At 36.8% G+C, this 17,330-nt stretch overlaps 1 protein-coding gene across 2 annotated transcripts in view; it reads right to left on the reverse strand.

Annotated features, from left to right (window-relative positions):
* The window catches only part of LOC146456727 (condensin-2 complex subunit D3-L-like), a 40,074-nt gene extending 22,805 nt beyond the window's left edge, over nucleotides 1–17,269 (reverse strand). The window contains exons 1-19 of one of the 2 annotated variants that reach the window (XM_085093007.1): nucleotides 16,824–17,269; nucleotides 15,701–15,786; nucleotides 14,598–14,673; nucleotides 14,044–14,121; nucleotides 13,675–13,749; nucleotides 13,080–13,228; nucleotides 11,977–12,110; nucleotides 11,327–11,372; nucleotides 10,727–10,783; nucleotides 10,478–10,593; nucleotides 9,914–10,025; nucleotides 7,615–7,701; nucleotides 6,715–6,787; nucleotides 3,725–3,812; nucleotides 2,955–3,097; nucleotides 2,268–2,356; nucleotides 1,522–1,569; nucleotides 1,317–1,432; nucleotides 903–1,016 (exon numbers count right to left, since the gene is read on the reverse strand). In XM_085093007.1, the coding sequence (XP_084949133.1) occupies nucleotides 903–1,016; nucleotides 1,317–1,432; nucleotides 1,522–1,569; nucleotides 2,268–2,356; nucleotides 2,955–3,097; nucleotides 3,725–3,812; nucleotides 6,715–6,787; nucleotides 7,615–7,701; nucleotides 9,914–10,025; nucleotides 10,478–10,593; nucleotides 10,727–10,783; nucleotides 11,327–11,372; nucleotides 11,977–12,110; nucleotides 13,080–13,228; nucleotides 13,675–13,749; nucleotides 14,044–14,121; nucleotides 14,598–14,673; nucleotides 15,701–15,786; nucleotides 16,824–17,058 (1,922 nt within the window). In that variant the 5' untranslated portion in view covers nucleotides 17,059–17,269. Of the gene's footprint in view, nucleotides 1–902; nucleotides 1,017–1,316; nucleotides 1,433–1,521; nucleotides 1,570–2,267; nucleotides 2,357–2,954; nucleotides 3,098–3,724; nucleotides 3,816–6,714; nucleotides 6,788–7,614; nucleotides 7,702–9,913; nucleotides 10,026–10,477; nucleotides 10,594–10,726; nucleotides 10,784–11,326; nucleotides 11,373–11,976; nucleotides 12,111–13,079; nucleotides 13,229–13,674; nucleotides 13,750–14,043; nucleotides 14,122–14,597; nucleotides 14,674–15,700; nucleotides 15,787–16,823 lie in introns of both variants that reach the window. The other variant, XM_085093006.1, reaches the window with a different exon arrangement.
* Nucleotides 17,270–17,330: the final 61 nt, after the last annotated feature.

Consider the following 17,330-nt stretch of genomic DNA (forward strand, 5'->3'; position numbering starts at 1 on the left):
ATTTATTTGGGGGGGGGGGGGGGGGGGCTGTGTTGTTGACATATCATTGTAGCGGTCAAATTCGGAGATTAACTAAAAGTTTATTTAACAGTTTTGTCCAGGATAATTGTAGGTTTCTCCAGTTACTTGGTATACTGATCTACTCAAGGCTTCCTCTATGCCCAACCCCTTCAGCCATGCTATTCCAAAAAAGATGGACTTGACTTTATGGCTCTTGCAGTACAGGTATCAGTCACCCCCATTACTGAATGACATATCTATACAGAACAATAAATCTCTTTATCTCACAGCTTCATCTCACTACTGAGTGTTATCCTATAATTTTTTTGTGTGTGTGATGGAGTGCTGATCCAATGCAGGGATAAATGCAGCATTGAAATAGGTTTTGGTAACAGAACTTTACACACCATCCATTGATAACCACGGGCGAGCATTGTTCCCACATACAATGCAAATGCAAAAGTAGAGAATACCATGCATGTATGAGTCTTTGGAGTGGTTGCAAAATAATGCAAGCACAAGCCAAACACAAGAAGAAAAAGGAAATTAGAATTTGGGCTGCATCTGCCTAAACCAAGCTTCAGCTCACGGATTCTTAAATTTTAACAAGGAGCCACTACTGCTTACATTTTAAATAAACTAAAACACAACTGGTCACTCAGTCAAATGAGCCAAAATTTACTGGTAATCATCATCAAAATCAACCAATCACAGCTTACCTGCGGTGAAGTGTAATCAGTTAATCCAGTACACAGACAAAATGTCACAATAGTCTACAAATCTAATTTATGTCTAGATTGTGAAACAATTCATGATTATTTCTTTATTTTATCTATTCTTCCAGGGATGACCATGCAGTCATGATCCTTTCACAATATTATGTGTTTTATTGAAGTACTAACTTTGACTGAGGGACAATATTATTGAGCAGCACTTCTTCCAAGATCTGAAAACATTTCTCTTGAGCAGTGGTTTCTCTGTCCATCACTAACGGCAATACACCATCCAGCCAAAGGCTGAAAAGTAACCATACAAGAAACAGTGAGCACAGCTGAACATTAATAACAAGAAAGATGCATCAAAAGAAATTAAAATACAGAAATCAATCCTGCTTCAGGTCTCCTTTAATTTGTATTGTTTCAATCTGTTTCGTTAGTTTTTAGCATCACAAGGTAACTAAATCATTTCGAACCTTTAGGCCACAGAATAAACAATTCAACATCAGGATTTTTAGGCCAAATGAATTGTTTAAAGCCTTTATCCATCACCCTTCTATTTCATCTGATAATAATCATGTCAATTATTTTCTCTCTTACCTCTGCACTACTGTACAAGCAGGCCTCTCTTGAAGGAGGGATGTCAAAGATATCATAGCTTGTCTCCTGACTGACAACGCTGGGTCCATACACCGATCATGGAGGGTCAGTACATCCTGAAATGAACAAACACCCCCAACATGTTAATATGTAAAACAGGTCATCTCATCACAACAGGAATGTTCATTTGAAGTTCTGTACTCACGGCTTTATCCAGAGAATCCAGACTAAGGCTAATAACACTCTCTAGTGCCTAATCCAGAAAAAAAAAAAACAAGAATTTGTTATACAAAATATGGTAAGTGCTTTATATGTTTCAACACAGTTTGGATACAATGATGAAGTAAGTCATCATTGGTCTCACAATCTGGTCACTTAATTTCATGAGAATGGCAACTTTTTCCACGACCATGTACCATTACACATAGTTTGAAGCAGCTCATTTTTAGTTGTAGGTTGACTGTGGTATCTGTATCATAATCAATATCAAAGTAACTTAACTTCAAAAGACAAAGCAAAATAAACCTTTTATTTATTTATTTAATTTTTATTTACTTATTTATTTTTACATGGAAAATCATCAGACTAGTGAATACAATATGAAAACTACATACAAAAGTATTCCAAATAACTTAAAAAGTAACTAGTTTAGTACATGAATGCATTGTGGGAGCCTAAAGAAGAAAAGTGCGCTTTTGTCTTCTTTTTGAAAACTCCCAGGAAGTCACACTGTCTCAGATTCCAGGCCAGAGTATTCCATAGAACAAACATTTGGTTTTATCAACAGAGTTGATAAAGGTAATTGGCCACTGTAAAGAGATTAGAGTCCTGAAGTTTCAAGGTTTATCCCTTAAACAGAGCAAATCTATAATAAACATAAAATTTGTTTCAATACCCTCCCCCCACCCCCGACACAGCACCAAACAACTTTTTCAGTTATCGACGTCACACCTGCAAAGCAGCTTTTCTCACACCAACTTTCTCATCGCAAGTTCTCCTTCTGATTATTGAGCCAATACTCCTTGCTTCAGTTTGCTGACCTAACGGAAGCAGGAAGCCTTATGTGATTAAGCCCATACTGTCTTTATTAATGCACACTCAGTTTAACCAACTAAGCCAATAAAGGACAGCAAAGTGTCTATTGGTAACCACTTTTGTAGGACGGTAAGGAAAATTCACCGTAATTTAGCTTTTAAAGTGAAAACATTCGTTCAGGATGGGGGCTGCCGGTATTTCAGTTTTTTGCTAAAATTCAAGCGTGCAACATTTTATAGTTTCAGAGAAACATGAGTTAGAACGCTTGAAATGAGCCGAAGGAGCAAAATAGGCCTTAAATCTTTTGAAATCAAGGTGTCATGTGATACTAAGAATTAAGGGCAGGATGTAGCTCTCTTTTACACGCAAGATGCAGGAAAATGTTGCCAAATGTGAAGGAACTACACTGCAAGTACTACAGTTAAGAAACAGAAACTTAAACTTGTTGATTTTTATATCTAATCAAGACTCAGTCAGTTGGTGTTAAACAGCACAAAAGACAGGACCATATTTATAGTAATTGGCATGGGATGGTTGGTTATGTGCCAAAAACTGATTTATTATTCAAAAGCTGTTGTAAATTAAATCCGCCTGTCGACCCACCATTGTTTTGCCTGTTTAGTGTAGGTGTACCACCTGCTGGTTGTTCTAGCGCCTCATGGAGTGCTTGTTTGACACTCATCACTAGTGAGCTGTCCTCCGATGTTGCACATTGAGCAAAGTGCTGCAAAGCTTTGGCACGGACCCTGGATGAATATTTTAATATTATTTAAAAATGAAAAACCTCATGAATGAATGACAAGTTGACTGACTGAATCACTAACTGGCCGGCTGACTCACTGACATACAAACCAAGTTAATTACAATCAACCAACTGGCTGAACATAAGATCAACTCAATGACAGACAAACTGACTGACTAACTGACAGGACTAACTTACAGACAGACAGTCAGAATGACAGTCCCAAACTGACCTGTTGAACTGGAATAACTGGTTAACTAATTGGAGGGCTGAGAGCAGAACTGTCTCAGTCTGATGTTTTTGTTTTGTTTAGAAGCGTCTGAATTTTAGCACAAAGCCTTCAATTTAGTTAAAGAACATCATTCTGAGCTTTTTTCCCTGCTGCTTTGCACTTAGTTTTGAGAAAAACAAGGGCAAAATATTGAGTCAGCAGAGTTTCATGTTGAAAGAAAGTACAGTGTAACAAAGCCAAAAAACAGACGCTTTGGAGTTTGTCCATTCATTAACTTAATGTTTTAAACATTGTTCTCTCTCTCTTTCTCCAGACACTTATTGTCTAGTAGTTTATTTTACAGTCTAACAGAACCGATAATAGTAAGTAAATCGTATTGACACAGTTTATGATACTTACGTTGGTGCTCTATCAGAACATCTTGCTATGACAAGATCCAGCAGATACTTCTTACTGAGTAACTTCTTGATGTTGTCATCCACATTCTCTGCTTTATAAGAAATGATGGCATGTCACAATGTGCAGTTCCAGAAAATATCCATACCCCCCCCCCCCTCCACGGAAGGTGTTTTAATTTTAACCCCCCACCCCCTCGGAATTTCCATTCCAGAGGGTTTATGATGACCCCCCCCCCACCCCTCCGGAATTTCCGGGTTTTTAAAACCCTCCTCTCTGAACCCCTCAGAAGTTCAAAATCCATTTAGACTAAGAAAATTGACGACGCACACTATTACGATCAATTTTTTTTGTTATCGAAGCAACGTCGACTACTCTAGTTCAGCTATTTACAACACTTCGCTATTTACTTGTTTATCCTTTTGCTAAAATTATATCCGGAAAAAATGGAAAACAACTCTAAAATGGTCGATTTTTTACGTCAATAAAACACGGCTTAAAAGAAATTATCTCTATCACGTTACAACTTTTCTTTTTCACTTAAAAGCGACTGGCCTTTGCAATTCCATTTTCGTAATGACCTCCGCAGAAAAACGTTTGCTATTACCACGAAGAAACCGCTATGAATATAAGTTGCACATTGAATATAAGATGCTGGATTTTAATTTATCAAGTAGAATTTTGAAGAACTTTGAAAACCCAATCGAAAACTGGCTGCATGCACAATAATTGAAAGCCGCCTTTGTGAACAGTTTCAAAAGGTTCTCCTTTCAAAACTTCAAAATTAATTAGTCGGTGGATTCACGTGTCGGCACTGAGATCGCGAATGAAATGAATTCGAGAAAGAAAAGAAGTTTGTGTTTTCAACGTTTTATGTCAGGTTTTTATAGTATAAACGTCACTGTTTCACGTCCAAAGGAATTCCATCTTGAGCAAAATTTGCATACATCGGGAAAGTTTCGCATTTGGTGCCACGGGATTAAATTTCAACTCCAATGTTCATCAATATTTACTGGATGGAAATATCTCTGCAGAATCTTTTCCCTTTCTTCCAGAAATCTTTTTTGTGAAAGATTGCATTGATGGAAATTACACGTTCTGTGGCCGCGGTAAAATAATATTCCGTGGGAAATAAATTCATCGAACACGACAGCGCTGACACTCACTCCCCGGCCCTGCACGCCCGTTGTACATTTCGTCGTGTCAGAAATAGATTTCAACCGCAAACTAGCCTGTAGTTGCTTTGTTCAGGAACCTTTTAATCTCCTCATTTTGTGCTACAATATGAGTAAAGAGGGCTTTTATTTCATTCAAAATTCGAACTTCAAACGATTGTGAAGTCACAGCCATGCACGGCATGATACGAGACTGACTGATCGCGCCGCACGCGAAGTTGAACTTCAAAGAAAAATACCTGTCACGTGCTACTTCCGCTTTATCAGAAGGGTTAACCAAACAAGACTTCTACCAAAATGACTTTTTCCATAATGATTCATCGTTTACGCTGCTTTTGTGCTGGATTATAATTATTTTTCCGCAGTGGCGACTGAAAATTCTTGTCAGTCAACTTTATTTCCTTACCCTCTGGAAAAATTCTTCATAGGAACACCGCCCAACCCCTCGGAAATTTCCGTCTATTAGCCCCCCACCCCCTCGGAATTTCCATTGACCTTCCGTGGGGGGGGGGGGGGGGTATGGATATTTTCTGGAACTGCACAATATTACACTAATGTCTTTGGCACTAATAGAATTAAGAACTAATGAAAAAAAAAATGAAAAAATAAATATATGACAACGTAATTTAACTGAGTGTACTGCAAAGAGTAGGAGGAATCAGTGGAGTCAAGTGGTCGGTGGTTGAGCATTCTGGTGATCTCAAGTTGTAAAAATTATTAGTTTTGATTTAACTACTGCAAATTAAAGTAAAAAAGATAAGGAAAATCTGTTAAATATAAGGTTAAATTACTTTGAGATCTGTGGTGTACTCGGTACAAGTATAAGGACACGTTTATGTCCAGGAATGTTATTAAGTGGGAGAGTTGAAATAGAAAGCATAATGGCGGACCATAGTGTGTCTTAGTGACTTTATGTCTGACTTAGTGTCAACCTACGGCCCTTAATTAAAACACAACAAGATCTCAAAGCTGATAAGTTTCTTGTGAGTCTGTGAGTTAACTAAATCTAAAAGGTTTCAGGGATTTGGTGAACCGGTTTTCCACAGGTCGCACATTGAAACAGAAAACAAAAACATACATTGCCCACCTGTCTTTTAACAGACTTCACTTCAAAAAAGACGAGCTTGTTTAGTTAGTTTTATAAGTAACCTCACAGACTCACAAAAATCTTATCACCTCGTTCTGAGCTTTTAAAGTAAAAACCAAGAAGTATCGTTCTTCATCAGACTTTCCTTATCTTACATTTGACCACAGTCAAGATTTGGAGAAGCTGGTAACACAAGGAAAGTAACCGCGCATATTAACCAAACAAAGTCCTTCTCATATGTGTTCTCATACTCATTTTCAAACTCGAAGAAGCCACCGGTGTTTACTGTGGTTACCAGCTGCAACCGTCGGCTACTGGAAACTCATGACAGCCCTGGTGGTGTGCTTAGTGAGTTTTTGGGGCTTTTTTGTTTGTTTGCTGGTTTTTTGTTTTTTGATGTTTTTTTTTTTTTTTTGGCCCATTTTGCTTCATGTCCCATGCTTCACCTCATTCCTCCTGTTAATAAGGGTGGCTGGATTCTGAAAATTAATCCCAGTCACAGGAGTGGTGCAAAGTAATGATTTGAACCTGAAAATTTTTGTGATTCAGTTTTTTTCTTTTCATCATTACCGGTAAGTATCAAAATACTGTAATCATGTCCATTTATCACTCCAGGGACCCTATAAACACAAACTTCTGATTTCTTGGCTTGATCATGCTGGAAGTAATTCTTTTAAGGAGCTTGTCGTTGTTGGTTTATCTTTTTTGTGTGTGTTTGGATGTGTACTTACCGTTTAAGAAGGATCTGTCTGGTTCAACCAAAAGCAGCAAAATAACATCCAAGGCAAAAATCCTGTAACTTATCTGCGAAAGGTAAGATTGGCAAATATAATATTAAAAATGGCAAATGTTTTGACACAATATTTAATAGATAATTAATTGGTATTTGGTGCCATTTGAGATATTGCAGCCAGCTTCGGGCTACGCCCTCAGCTAGCTGCAATATCTCTCATAGCACCGACTACCGAAGTAATTATCTATTAAATAGCCGATGTGAGTATTTTAACTATTACCATATGTAGAATTCTGAAAATAAGCCTGTCCATGTACATATATAAGGCCCCCAAATTCAAAATGCAAAAAGGCTCATAATACACGTAAGCCCCTGGGGGCTTATACACAGAAATTGCCATCAATTGCAAAATAAACCAAATGTAAATTGCACTTACCATTACGGTATGAACTATATATCATTAATATACTGGTATGATTTTTTATGGTATGTATGGTATTCGATTTTCAATAAAGTTTATGGTACGTTCAGAGAGATTACGTTGTCACAAATTTCTAGTTGATGACTCAATATTAAAAAAAAATAAGCCCAGCTGATTTTGAAATGCACATTTCCCTACAATAATAAGTGTCTCTGAATATAATGTTCTCCTCTCAAAAAAAAAAATCCTTTGAAAAATACATTAAGCTCCAAGGCTTATTTTTGGAATTTACGATATTTCCAGTCCGAAGTTCAACCCGTCAAAATTTCAGAAATTTAAATTTGTTTTTAAACCATTTATTTATTTATTTGTTCATTCATTTTTTTTATTTATTTATTTTTAGAGTAAAGGTTAGAAAAATGTTTAAAATGCCAAATAAGTAACAAAAAGAAACAGCTTGCTGTGAGTTTGACTTACCTTGGCATTTTTGGAATACTTGTGTATCCACTCCATCAGGTTGGCATAGAGGCTCAATGGAAGAGTTTTCAAAATGTCAACTACTGCCTGCAAAAAATTGTCCATTAATCCATGACAGAGTTACGATCAAGCACTCTTTTAAAGTGCAATAATTCAATTATATTATTGATTATGTGAATATTCACAGGTAATATTTTTCCTCTAATTTTCAACAAAAGACGAAAAAGTAAAAATTATTGAGTCACTGCCCCTCAACGTAACATGGTCAACGCCTGTTACAGTGTGTGCGCGTATTTTCACGCAGCTCAAAACGTTCTCTATCATGTTACTTAGCTATGAGATTAAACATATGAGTCACCATCACTATCATGATCATATATTTCAGGTAGAAACATCTGACAATTTAGGAGCAAAGGGAGTCAGTTAGATTGCCACAAAATGTACCCTGCTAGCAGAGATTTCTTCCTGGTAAGTCTTCTAGCATGTACGAAGTCGTTCACATCTCTAGTATTTCACGTAGCCAGAAGTAAACAAGCCGACTAAGCGAAATACTAGAGACACGAACGACTTTGTACATGCTAAAAGACTTGCCAGAAAGAAATCTCTGCTAGAAGGGTACACAAAGCGCACCTTGAAAACAAAGAGCCAAATTTATGGGTCAAAAAAGCTTGGAACACAGTGCTCGACACTAACTTTTTTGGATACTAGGCAGTGGGCTAGTAAGCACAGTAAATCACTAGCCCACAAGGACAAGCCACTAGTCCAAAACAAGGCCAGAAAAAATACACCTACAAAAGGCTAGAGAATAAGGAACCATTAACCTTCAGTTCTGGTGTCCTGCCTCTTCCCAGACACCCTGTTATTTGTCCAGTTACACTTTAAGAAACTGTAATATATATTAAATGAAATAAAAAGGAATAACACTCACTCTGATGTCATTATTTTATTCTCTAATATTAACAGTAAATATGAACGTTCAAGATACTAGACTGCCAGAACAATTTTATCAATTCAATGACTTAAGCAATCAATGTCCCTGTGACAAAAGTCGAGTTTGGATTTGCCAATCTTTCAGCGCTTTGGTTTGAGTCCACACAAGTTGCACAGTACATTTTTCCTTCAATAAATCGCAGCCATGGATATGTCTTCTTCCACCTTGGTTGAAAATTTCTTGAACGTTGATCGCACTTCTTTTTTTCTTCATGCTGCATGACATGGTCCTCTTGCGAACACTGTAAATCTGCCTTAGGATCCTCGTCCATAGCAGGGCGTTTCCTTGAAGGTAAGGCATCAAAAAAGCTTGAAATCTTTTTCATTCTTGGAGTAACTTGATGCGCGAAAAATCTCCAAGATGGCGGACTGGGGGCTCTCACCCACGTCCCTCGGGAGTGTCATGGAAGCGAGATCCTAAGGCCTTTTCCAAAATGGTGTCTGTTTTGCAAGGCGATCGTACCAAACCCCTTTCATATGGACTCATTGCAAGTCCTGTGGTTTATATTACCAAAAAATACTAGAAACAAGCTCCTGATAAAGCGTTCCACAAAAACTTCCTAAGTTATAAAGTTGTAGTACATAAATTTTTCCACAAAACTAACTAGTCTAGGGGCTAGTAGGAGCACATTTTCACTAGCCCACCATGAAGTTTTACTAGTCCTGGGCTAGTGGACTAGCGTTAGTGTGGAGCACTGGAACATTAGCTATTCGACAAAGGGGTACCTCGTTATTCAGATAACTTTCTATCCTGTTGCAGCACAAAAATATGAAGTGGCTGTGTCAATTTGCTAAAATAACTTGAATTTACACCAATTTTAAAAATATGAAATATGAAACCAGGCCACTTTCCTACTACAACTGGTAAACTTACAGTACATTTAGAGAAGTCATGAGCTCTACTCAACAACTGAAGAATCGAAGTTGCTCTCTATTAACTTGTTTAGTTATTTAATGGGCATTCCAAAAAACTGCATGTTAATTTATACAACAATAATCTTTCTAATTTTTCAACACTTTAAATATTTTTAATCCTATCTTTAACTAATAAAAGCCCAACTGTTTAAGCCAAAATACCCCGGCTTATAAGCGCCCTAAACACAGTAAGCTAAACTCATTTCAAATAATTATTTGTTGAGTACACTTTGAATAGAGATGAATCTATTTTTCCTGGCTTATTATCTACAGATGCAGAAGGCATCAGTACACAGTGGGCTTCTTGTAAAGCAGCTTACAGGAGTTCCACTTTAAATAAACTTACTTAGTAAAGTTACTTTTGTCAACTTAAAGTTAATCATCATTGCCTCACCTTGGCCACAATGCTTCTGTATTCCGCCCGCTCAGGACACTTTGTGCAGAGGTGCTGAACGAGAACTTGGACTGCACTTAACATATCTTCACTCTCCTTACGTGTTATGTGACTGAAACATAATTTGAGATCAGCAAAAAAAACATGTTTAAAACTAATTTTTTTTAAAATCAGTCAGCACTACCTTCCAAAGTTTTTCAAAAGATTAGGTAAAGTTTTCATGATTTTTATTATTTTTTATGCTTTCAAAAGGTGGGTGTGACCCATAGGGGGCCTGAATATCTGCCTACCTAGAACTAAGATGTAAAATCACTGCTGTCACAAAGATTATTTTAGAGCAGGATATGAGAATTTGGTCTTCAAAGCAGGCAACATTTTTTTACTTAACTTCTCAACGAAAACTTGGCTGAGTTTCTTAAAGTAGGTAGGCAAAATCACGTTCAATCAGAAGTGTTAAATTTGCAGAATGCCTGGCCTTATTAGTGAAATTCCTGTAAACTTGATGAAGATATTCCATTATCAATGTTTGATTACCAACTACACTGAATCAAAGCTGATACTAACCAGATAAACTGAACAGCCTGATCCTTGAGGGCTTGGACATCCCTTGCTATCACACCATTACTAGCTACTGCACCTCCGAATACCATCAACACATTTGAAATCAAGTGTTTCAACACCTGTCAATGTAAAAAGAAAAGTCACAACTACAGCAGAACTACCCGACAAAAACCGTGCTAACGTCATTAAGGCCACTATACATCAAAACTGCCTTGAATAAAGGAGTTTTAGTATTTCAGACAACAAACTTACAGTACGAGTGTTTGATCCAACTTCACCATGGAGCGAGGAACAAAGACAACCAAGACCCTGACAAAATATTTAAACCATAGAGTTTTCATCATGGTAAGTTTGCTTACAACATATTTACATAAAGCTTGATTGGCCATTAGGTCTTCTCTGGACAAAAGTACCATGCTAACAGAACTAGGTACCAGACGAGTACATTAATTAAAAACAATTTGGAACTAGAAGTCAGAACTACATATCACTCTGAAGATAAGCAATTAATTTGTCCATCTATCCATCCATTCAATCATTCATTTGTTTGTTCACTCATTCAAAGTCCCTTTGAGCAGTTTGGAGGGGAAGTCCAGTGCACCTAAACCCAAAGATCATATATAACAAATAGTCAGAGGACATTGACATTGCCCAACATTTTAAACAGGTCATAATAAAAGAAGTTGCTTTACCTATGTTTGTAACTTGAATTTGTTGTTCTTGTTTAAAAGTGTCATTAGTTGATCATTCAATTGCTCATGATTTTTGAAATTTTCTTTGACTATAAAACAATTTTAATATTGCAGTAAAAACTACATGTATCATTTCCCCTTCCATTTCCAGACTACTTACAATGTATGCCAAGGAAGCAATGGATTTGACTGAATAAATTTGGGTCCTAGAGGGAAAAAAATCACTTATGATAAATTATCACACAACCAAAAGAGTTTCATGCAAGGGTCACTAAAATACAAAAATTGTGACATTAAGTCTTCAGGCAAGACTTAAGTGAGCTACAGATATATAGAGATATCTGAAATAGTATCAGATTATGTCTTGCCTGTGAGCAGTTCCTGTTCTCGTGAAACACGGGAAGGAGAAGGAAAAGAGGGACTTACAAACCCACAATGACTAATGACTGTAATTCACAGAAAACACTGAAAATAGACATAGCCAAGGCAAATGACACTCTGAGAAATAAATGCAAAACTATTTTTACTGAGAATCACCCAAGATTAGGAAAAAATAGTCAGACTCAAGCGACAATTAATTTGATTTTTAGGAACATAGTGTCACTGTACAATAAATTATTATTGTCTTGCACAAACTCCTTTTGACTTGTAGTTGAAAATTAATAGATGCCTTTGCTTGATAAAGAGATACAATAAAATTTAAGTCCAAGTGTAACAAGAGAAGAGGACTGAGGCTATCCGGCTTATCAATATTAAGAATATGGGATACACATCTTTCTAGATAATCAGCATGGTACATAAAAATCCTACCCAGGAAATTCCAGCATCATTTCTTCAACTGGTAAAGCTTCAAGTCTTGTAGTTTCCACAAATAACTGAATGACATGGTGGAGAACTTGTTCAGAATCTTTGAGGGAGTAGCTGCTAAAAAGCATGACTGCATCCTGCAAGGAATTAAAAAAAAATCATTTAACTGGCATTAGAAAGTAAGGTAATGTCATACACAGGGTACAGGTGGTGCAATTACCATCTGCAGCAAAGCTGTCATAAGCTTTGGACAAGCTGACTCCACCTAGAAGAAATGTAGCTGCTCATAAACAAAAAAGAACTTTAGTCTCCCTTTCATGTTTTCTTTACCCCTTTAACCTCTAATAACAAAGAACAACTTCTCCTATCTTGTCCCTATACTTTTCTTATAAAAGTACTATGGAGAAGTTATTAAGATATCAATAACATTCACCTTGGGTGATCATATCCTTAATTCTCATGACCTCAGGGGTTGAATTATCATTGATATTACAAGGAGAAATTTGATGCTGATCACTGTTGGGGTTTAAAGGATTGAGCCACTTTCAAACTCCACGTAGCCAGCTACATCTATCTTCATTGTACTACATGTATCTATTGATGACAGCCCTATGGGGCCAGCTTGACTCAGTTTCATTATCATGAAGCAGCTAAGAGTATTACTATTGACCACCTTGAATGAGGAGGTTATAAATGAATTATAGTTCATCACAGGTTTCACAGGTTTCCCCACTTCTGTTAAGCTTCTCCTAATTAAAAGTTGTCTAGTTACCATTTAACTGAATTATAACATATACACCAAGCAGACGAAAAACCGTGCAGTGCAAAGTTTCTTGTTGTAAACTACACAACCCTTACTGCAGAGTCTGGGCCAAGGAGAAAGACAATGCAGAGGGAGTTTCCTGTGCTAAGCAAAAACAAAATTTATTGCAGAGCTCACAAACTATTGACCACAAAAAAGCTCAAATGTTAGCAAATAATTAAAATTAAAATCTAGCAAGCTATTTGCTCAAGTTATCCAAATATCAGCCCTTAAGCCCCTACTAACTTGCTCTTTAGTCCCTGGCTAATTAGCTAGCATTATTATGATATTGTCAGTACTTTACCTGCATCATTGACAATAGCTTGTCTTTCACACTGGCTTTTGCTTGCTCTGTATTAATCTGACCATAGACATCATCATCCTCATCATCATCATCACCACTATCATCATCATCACAAACATTGTCAACCTCCATCACGTCATCATTTTCATCTTAAAATGGAATTTAAAATCTTCCTTGTCAATAGCTTTATTTATATTTATTTAATTAGCTTTGTCCTATCATGCAGACGAAACAAGCTTCACTAAAGATTTTATTTACACAAGGTAATTACCATAACATTGCACATAAGTTATGAGTCTTGTGCATAAATTTCTTCAGGACCTTTTCACCAGAACCAGCAGTTAGCAGTATGGGATAAGTAGCAATATTTTATGATATTGCACTAATACTTGCAATACTGGAACACCGAGTATTAGGATTGCTATCACATTACACAGATAAAAAAGCACTTGCTTTCCAGGTAAGTATTTATTTATTTGTTTGTTTATTTATTTCTTTAGGTAACCTTGTTATATTAACTAAAACAAAACATAATGGTTGATGAAAAAAAGATTGACGGTGGTGTTATTTGGAGGATTACAGTGTCTGCTCTTACCGCATCTCCCTCGTCTTGTCTTGGCTTTACGGCCGCCTGAAGTTGCTTCATTCCCTCTCTTTCTCTTACTTGTTTCTGTTAGGAATAATATTATACCTTGAGACATTAACTAGTAAATTTAAGTATAGTCACTGAATGATGAAAATAGGATCAACAGTCACTGGATAAAAATATTTTAAAACATAAACTCCTGCTCATATTAACTGAAAACAAGGTGAGGCATCACATTGTGTCCCTAGTTCCTCAAAACATTTCTTAAAAATGACGCAAATACAACAGAAAAAATGGACGAATCTAGAATAAAAATTTGACAAAAATTTGTAAGTCAGTTGAGAACTACAACAGTCAAGCAAAATTTCCTAAGTATACCTTTTTGAGGCCAAAGTCGTAAGACATCCAAAGCTTTTTGGAAAAGCATGGGGTGGAAAATCTTGTAAGCTCCACTCCCTGGAAAGTAAAGAGAAACTCACAGTTTGTTAACAGTCACAATATTTATTAATTTGGATTGCAATGGGATGTTAATCCTCTTCTCACTGAAATGAGCTTTATAATATGAATGTTAATGTTGAAGACCCAGTTACTCCCAGATTCACACAAGCTCTAGCAGCTAGCTGGAGTTGTGCTCACGCACTCATCAGACAGTAAATACTGTCTGATGAGTGCGTGAGCACGAAACTCGGAGTAACAGAGAATTTTGTCTCTTCGTTATATCTCCTTATTCAAAGCTCTACACTTAAAGAAGTGTATTGAGCACTGTTTAACGGCTTTAGCCACTTTATTACACGTAATTAGTATATTATATTATGCATCAGTGAAGTCCAAGAGTGCCCTTCCCCCTTCTCCCTGGGTTAGTGATTTTTGAAAATAAACTGGCAAATGCCCCACAGTGCAGTTAAAAGAGCCAAAAATAAATGTTTCCTTACCTGGGACTTGTATCAGGACAATATAAACATTAGCCGCTAGTATGCAGCTCTCGACTTTGGGTCCAGCATTTGATGACTTTAAGTTAACAAATCAAAACACTCAGTTAGTTTGCTGGTTCAGATTTATATTACCAGCTTCAAACCAGGTATAGATGACAATAGTCTCTCTCGCGGCCGTTTTTTGGACTGTGACGCAACGCCCCCCCCCCCCCCCCTAAAAAAAGGAGCGTTGCGTGACAGCCCAAAAAACGGCTGCGAGGGAGACTAAGATGACAACGGAGGAGATGTGAAGGATTTGTGGAGGGAGGGGTGGGAGAGTGAGAATAAGTTACAAGTAATTTTCATAAATTTTTGCGCTGGTTTTCTTTTTTGGGAAAGAATAGAGGGGTTACATTTAAGCATGGGTTTAGCCATAAGGATATCCAAGCAACCTACAGCCAACCAGTTTGAAAAATTTGGTGAAAGTTCATATATCCTTGAAAATTTTATTAGACAGATGACTCTAGGATGCACCAATTTTCTATTTCTACCTTTAGTGTAAAAGCTTGTATTTAAGTGTAATAATATTATATACAGTCGACTCTCAATAACTTGAACCTTCAAGGGAAATTGAAAAAGGTTTGAGTTATCGGGATTGCAAGTTATCGAGGGTAAAATTATATAGAAGATGACCTGAAGGGAAAGGAAAATTGCTTCGAGTTAGCACGAGGTTCGAGTTAGCAAGGGTTCGCGTTATCGGGAGTCGACTGTATACTGAAGCACATTTTAATATGACGAACAAGGTATTTGTGCAAGAATAATGGTATTATTAGTGGAGAGAGCAATGGGTCACTCTTAAAAACCCTACAAATATGTCTTTTGTGACATTGAAATGACTCAAATTTACAGAGCTCAAAACCATAATCCAGTCACAGGGAAGTAAAAAATATCTGATAGATTTATTTAACTCATGTCACTTTGACATGACAACAAGGGTAAAATTACTAAATACATAACCTTAAAACTAATATCAAAAAGACAATAAATTATCTAAAAATTACAACAAGTAAACATTAAGCTTATTAACCAGCTAATAAGTAATGCAATACTACACATGCATATACCTTATCACAGGACTCAATGAATGAATGCAGTACAGAAATCAGGGCTTTGTGTGGAAAACTGTTGTCAGATAGAACTTTCCACAATCCTAGGAAAAAAATTAGAACTTTAGGACAGTCCCTCCTTTGCTACTGCGAATACGTTCTGCGCATCTTGGGATGGTTCCAAAACTCTGATTTCTAAGGACAGTACCTCCTAATTCAAAGGTATTTTTCCGTGGACTATGACTATTAAATAGAAGAAAGATCCTCGCAGTTCATGCGCAATTTTAGCAGTTGCAAAAAGAAAGTTAGCCTGAAAAAAATTTCAGGCTTGAATGGGATTCAAACCCATGACCTCTGCGATGCTGGTGCAATGCTCTACCAACTGAGCCAACAAGCCATCTGAGAGCTGGTCATTCTGTGAGTTCATAATATACCATGAAGGATGAATAAATGAATATGAATATATGAAGCATATATTGTAACTGCAGATGAAAGATTAAATATGACTATGCGGGAAAAAAAAGTTTTTTGCAAGGGCTATTGAAGTCCAAAATGAAAATTGGAGGTAACCATACATTTTTGGGTTTTTGAGATATTATTAATTACGTTTCAATTTTGTAAACAATTCCATACATCAGTATGTATTTTAAAGCTTTTAGAATTATTGGTGGCAAAGAGCAATAAAATAAAATAATTGTTGCTTTAGGACGGTGCCTCCTAATAATGCAGAGAAAATTTTGCACAGTTTACACTTATTTGGGAAAAGGATTACTTTAGGAAGGACTATTGGAATCCAAAAGTCAAAAATAAAACCATGCATTTTTCAGAGATAATAATTTATCAAGCAACAATAATTCTAAAAGGCTTTAAAATACATAACACCGTATGGAATATTTTTTCAAAATTGAAGCTTACTTTGATTACTTCTCTAAAATGCGTCGCATCATTCAGCTTCTCGGATCATCCCGAGGGGCACGGAATGTATGTGCAGAAGGCAGAAGCAGGCACCGTCATCTCTGTGGAAAATGCCTGGTTGCCCCCAATTTTCCTTTAGGATGCAAATAGTCCTTGCTAAAATCTTTCCTTATTCGACAAAGAGAACTCGCTAAACTCAAACAAAGCACCAAAGAGCTAAGATTACCTTCATTTAAGCGGCCGCCGTTGCTTCCTCCAGACCACTGCCTGGCAATCAACAACAGACTTTGAAGTTCGTCAACGAAATATTTGCTGTCAACAAGTCTGTTTTCTAACACTTCTGGAAGCTCTGATGATTCACAAAAATCAGAACTCCAAGCTTGATCAGCCCAGTCCTGGGGAAGTGCAGAAATTTGAAGGCCATTACAAGCTGAAATTGTCCGTTCTGTTATGGAAGCCATTTTGGAAAGAGCTTCGCGCCTTTTTCAAAGACTCCTTAGTGACCGCTACTATGACAAAATTCGCACTTCTGGCGTGGGGTGAAAAACAACATAAAATTACCAAGGGAGGGATGGTAGTAATCTATGTATAAACATATCTACGAATTACCAGTTTGAAAACAATCAGAAAAAGAAAAAAATAACAATCACAAATACGATGAAATTTACATTTAAGAACAAAGGAAATGATTTTGCTAATTTTCGTTAAGATTTTCATTCAAAAGTTCTCATGT

This window comes from Pavona decussata, unplaced genomic scaffold (assembly GCF_977016875.1).
Source record: "Pavona decussata unplaced genomic scaffold, jaPavDecu1.1 SCAFFOLD_254, whole genome shotgun sequence".
Taxonomy (NCBI): Eukaryota; Metazoa; Cnidaria; class Anthozoa; order Scleractinia; family Agariciidae; genus Pavona; species Pavona decussata.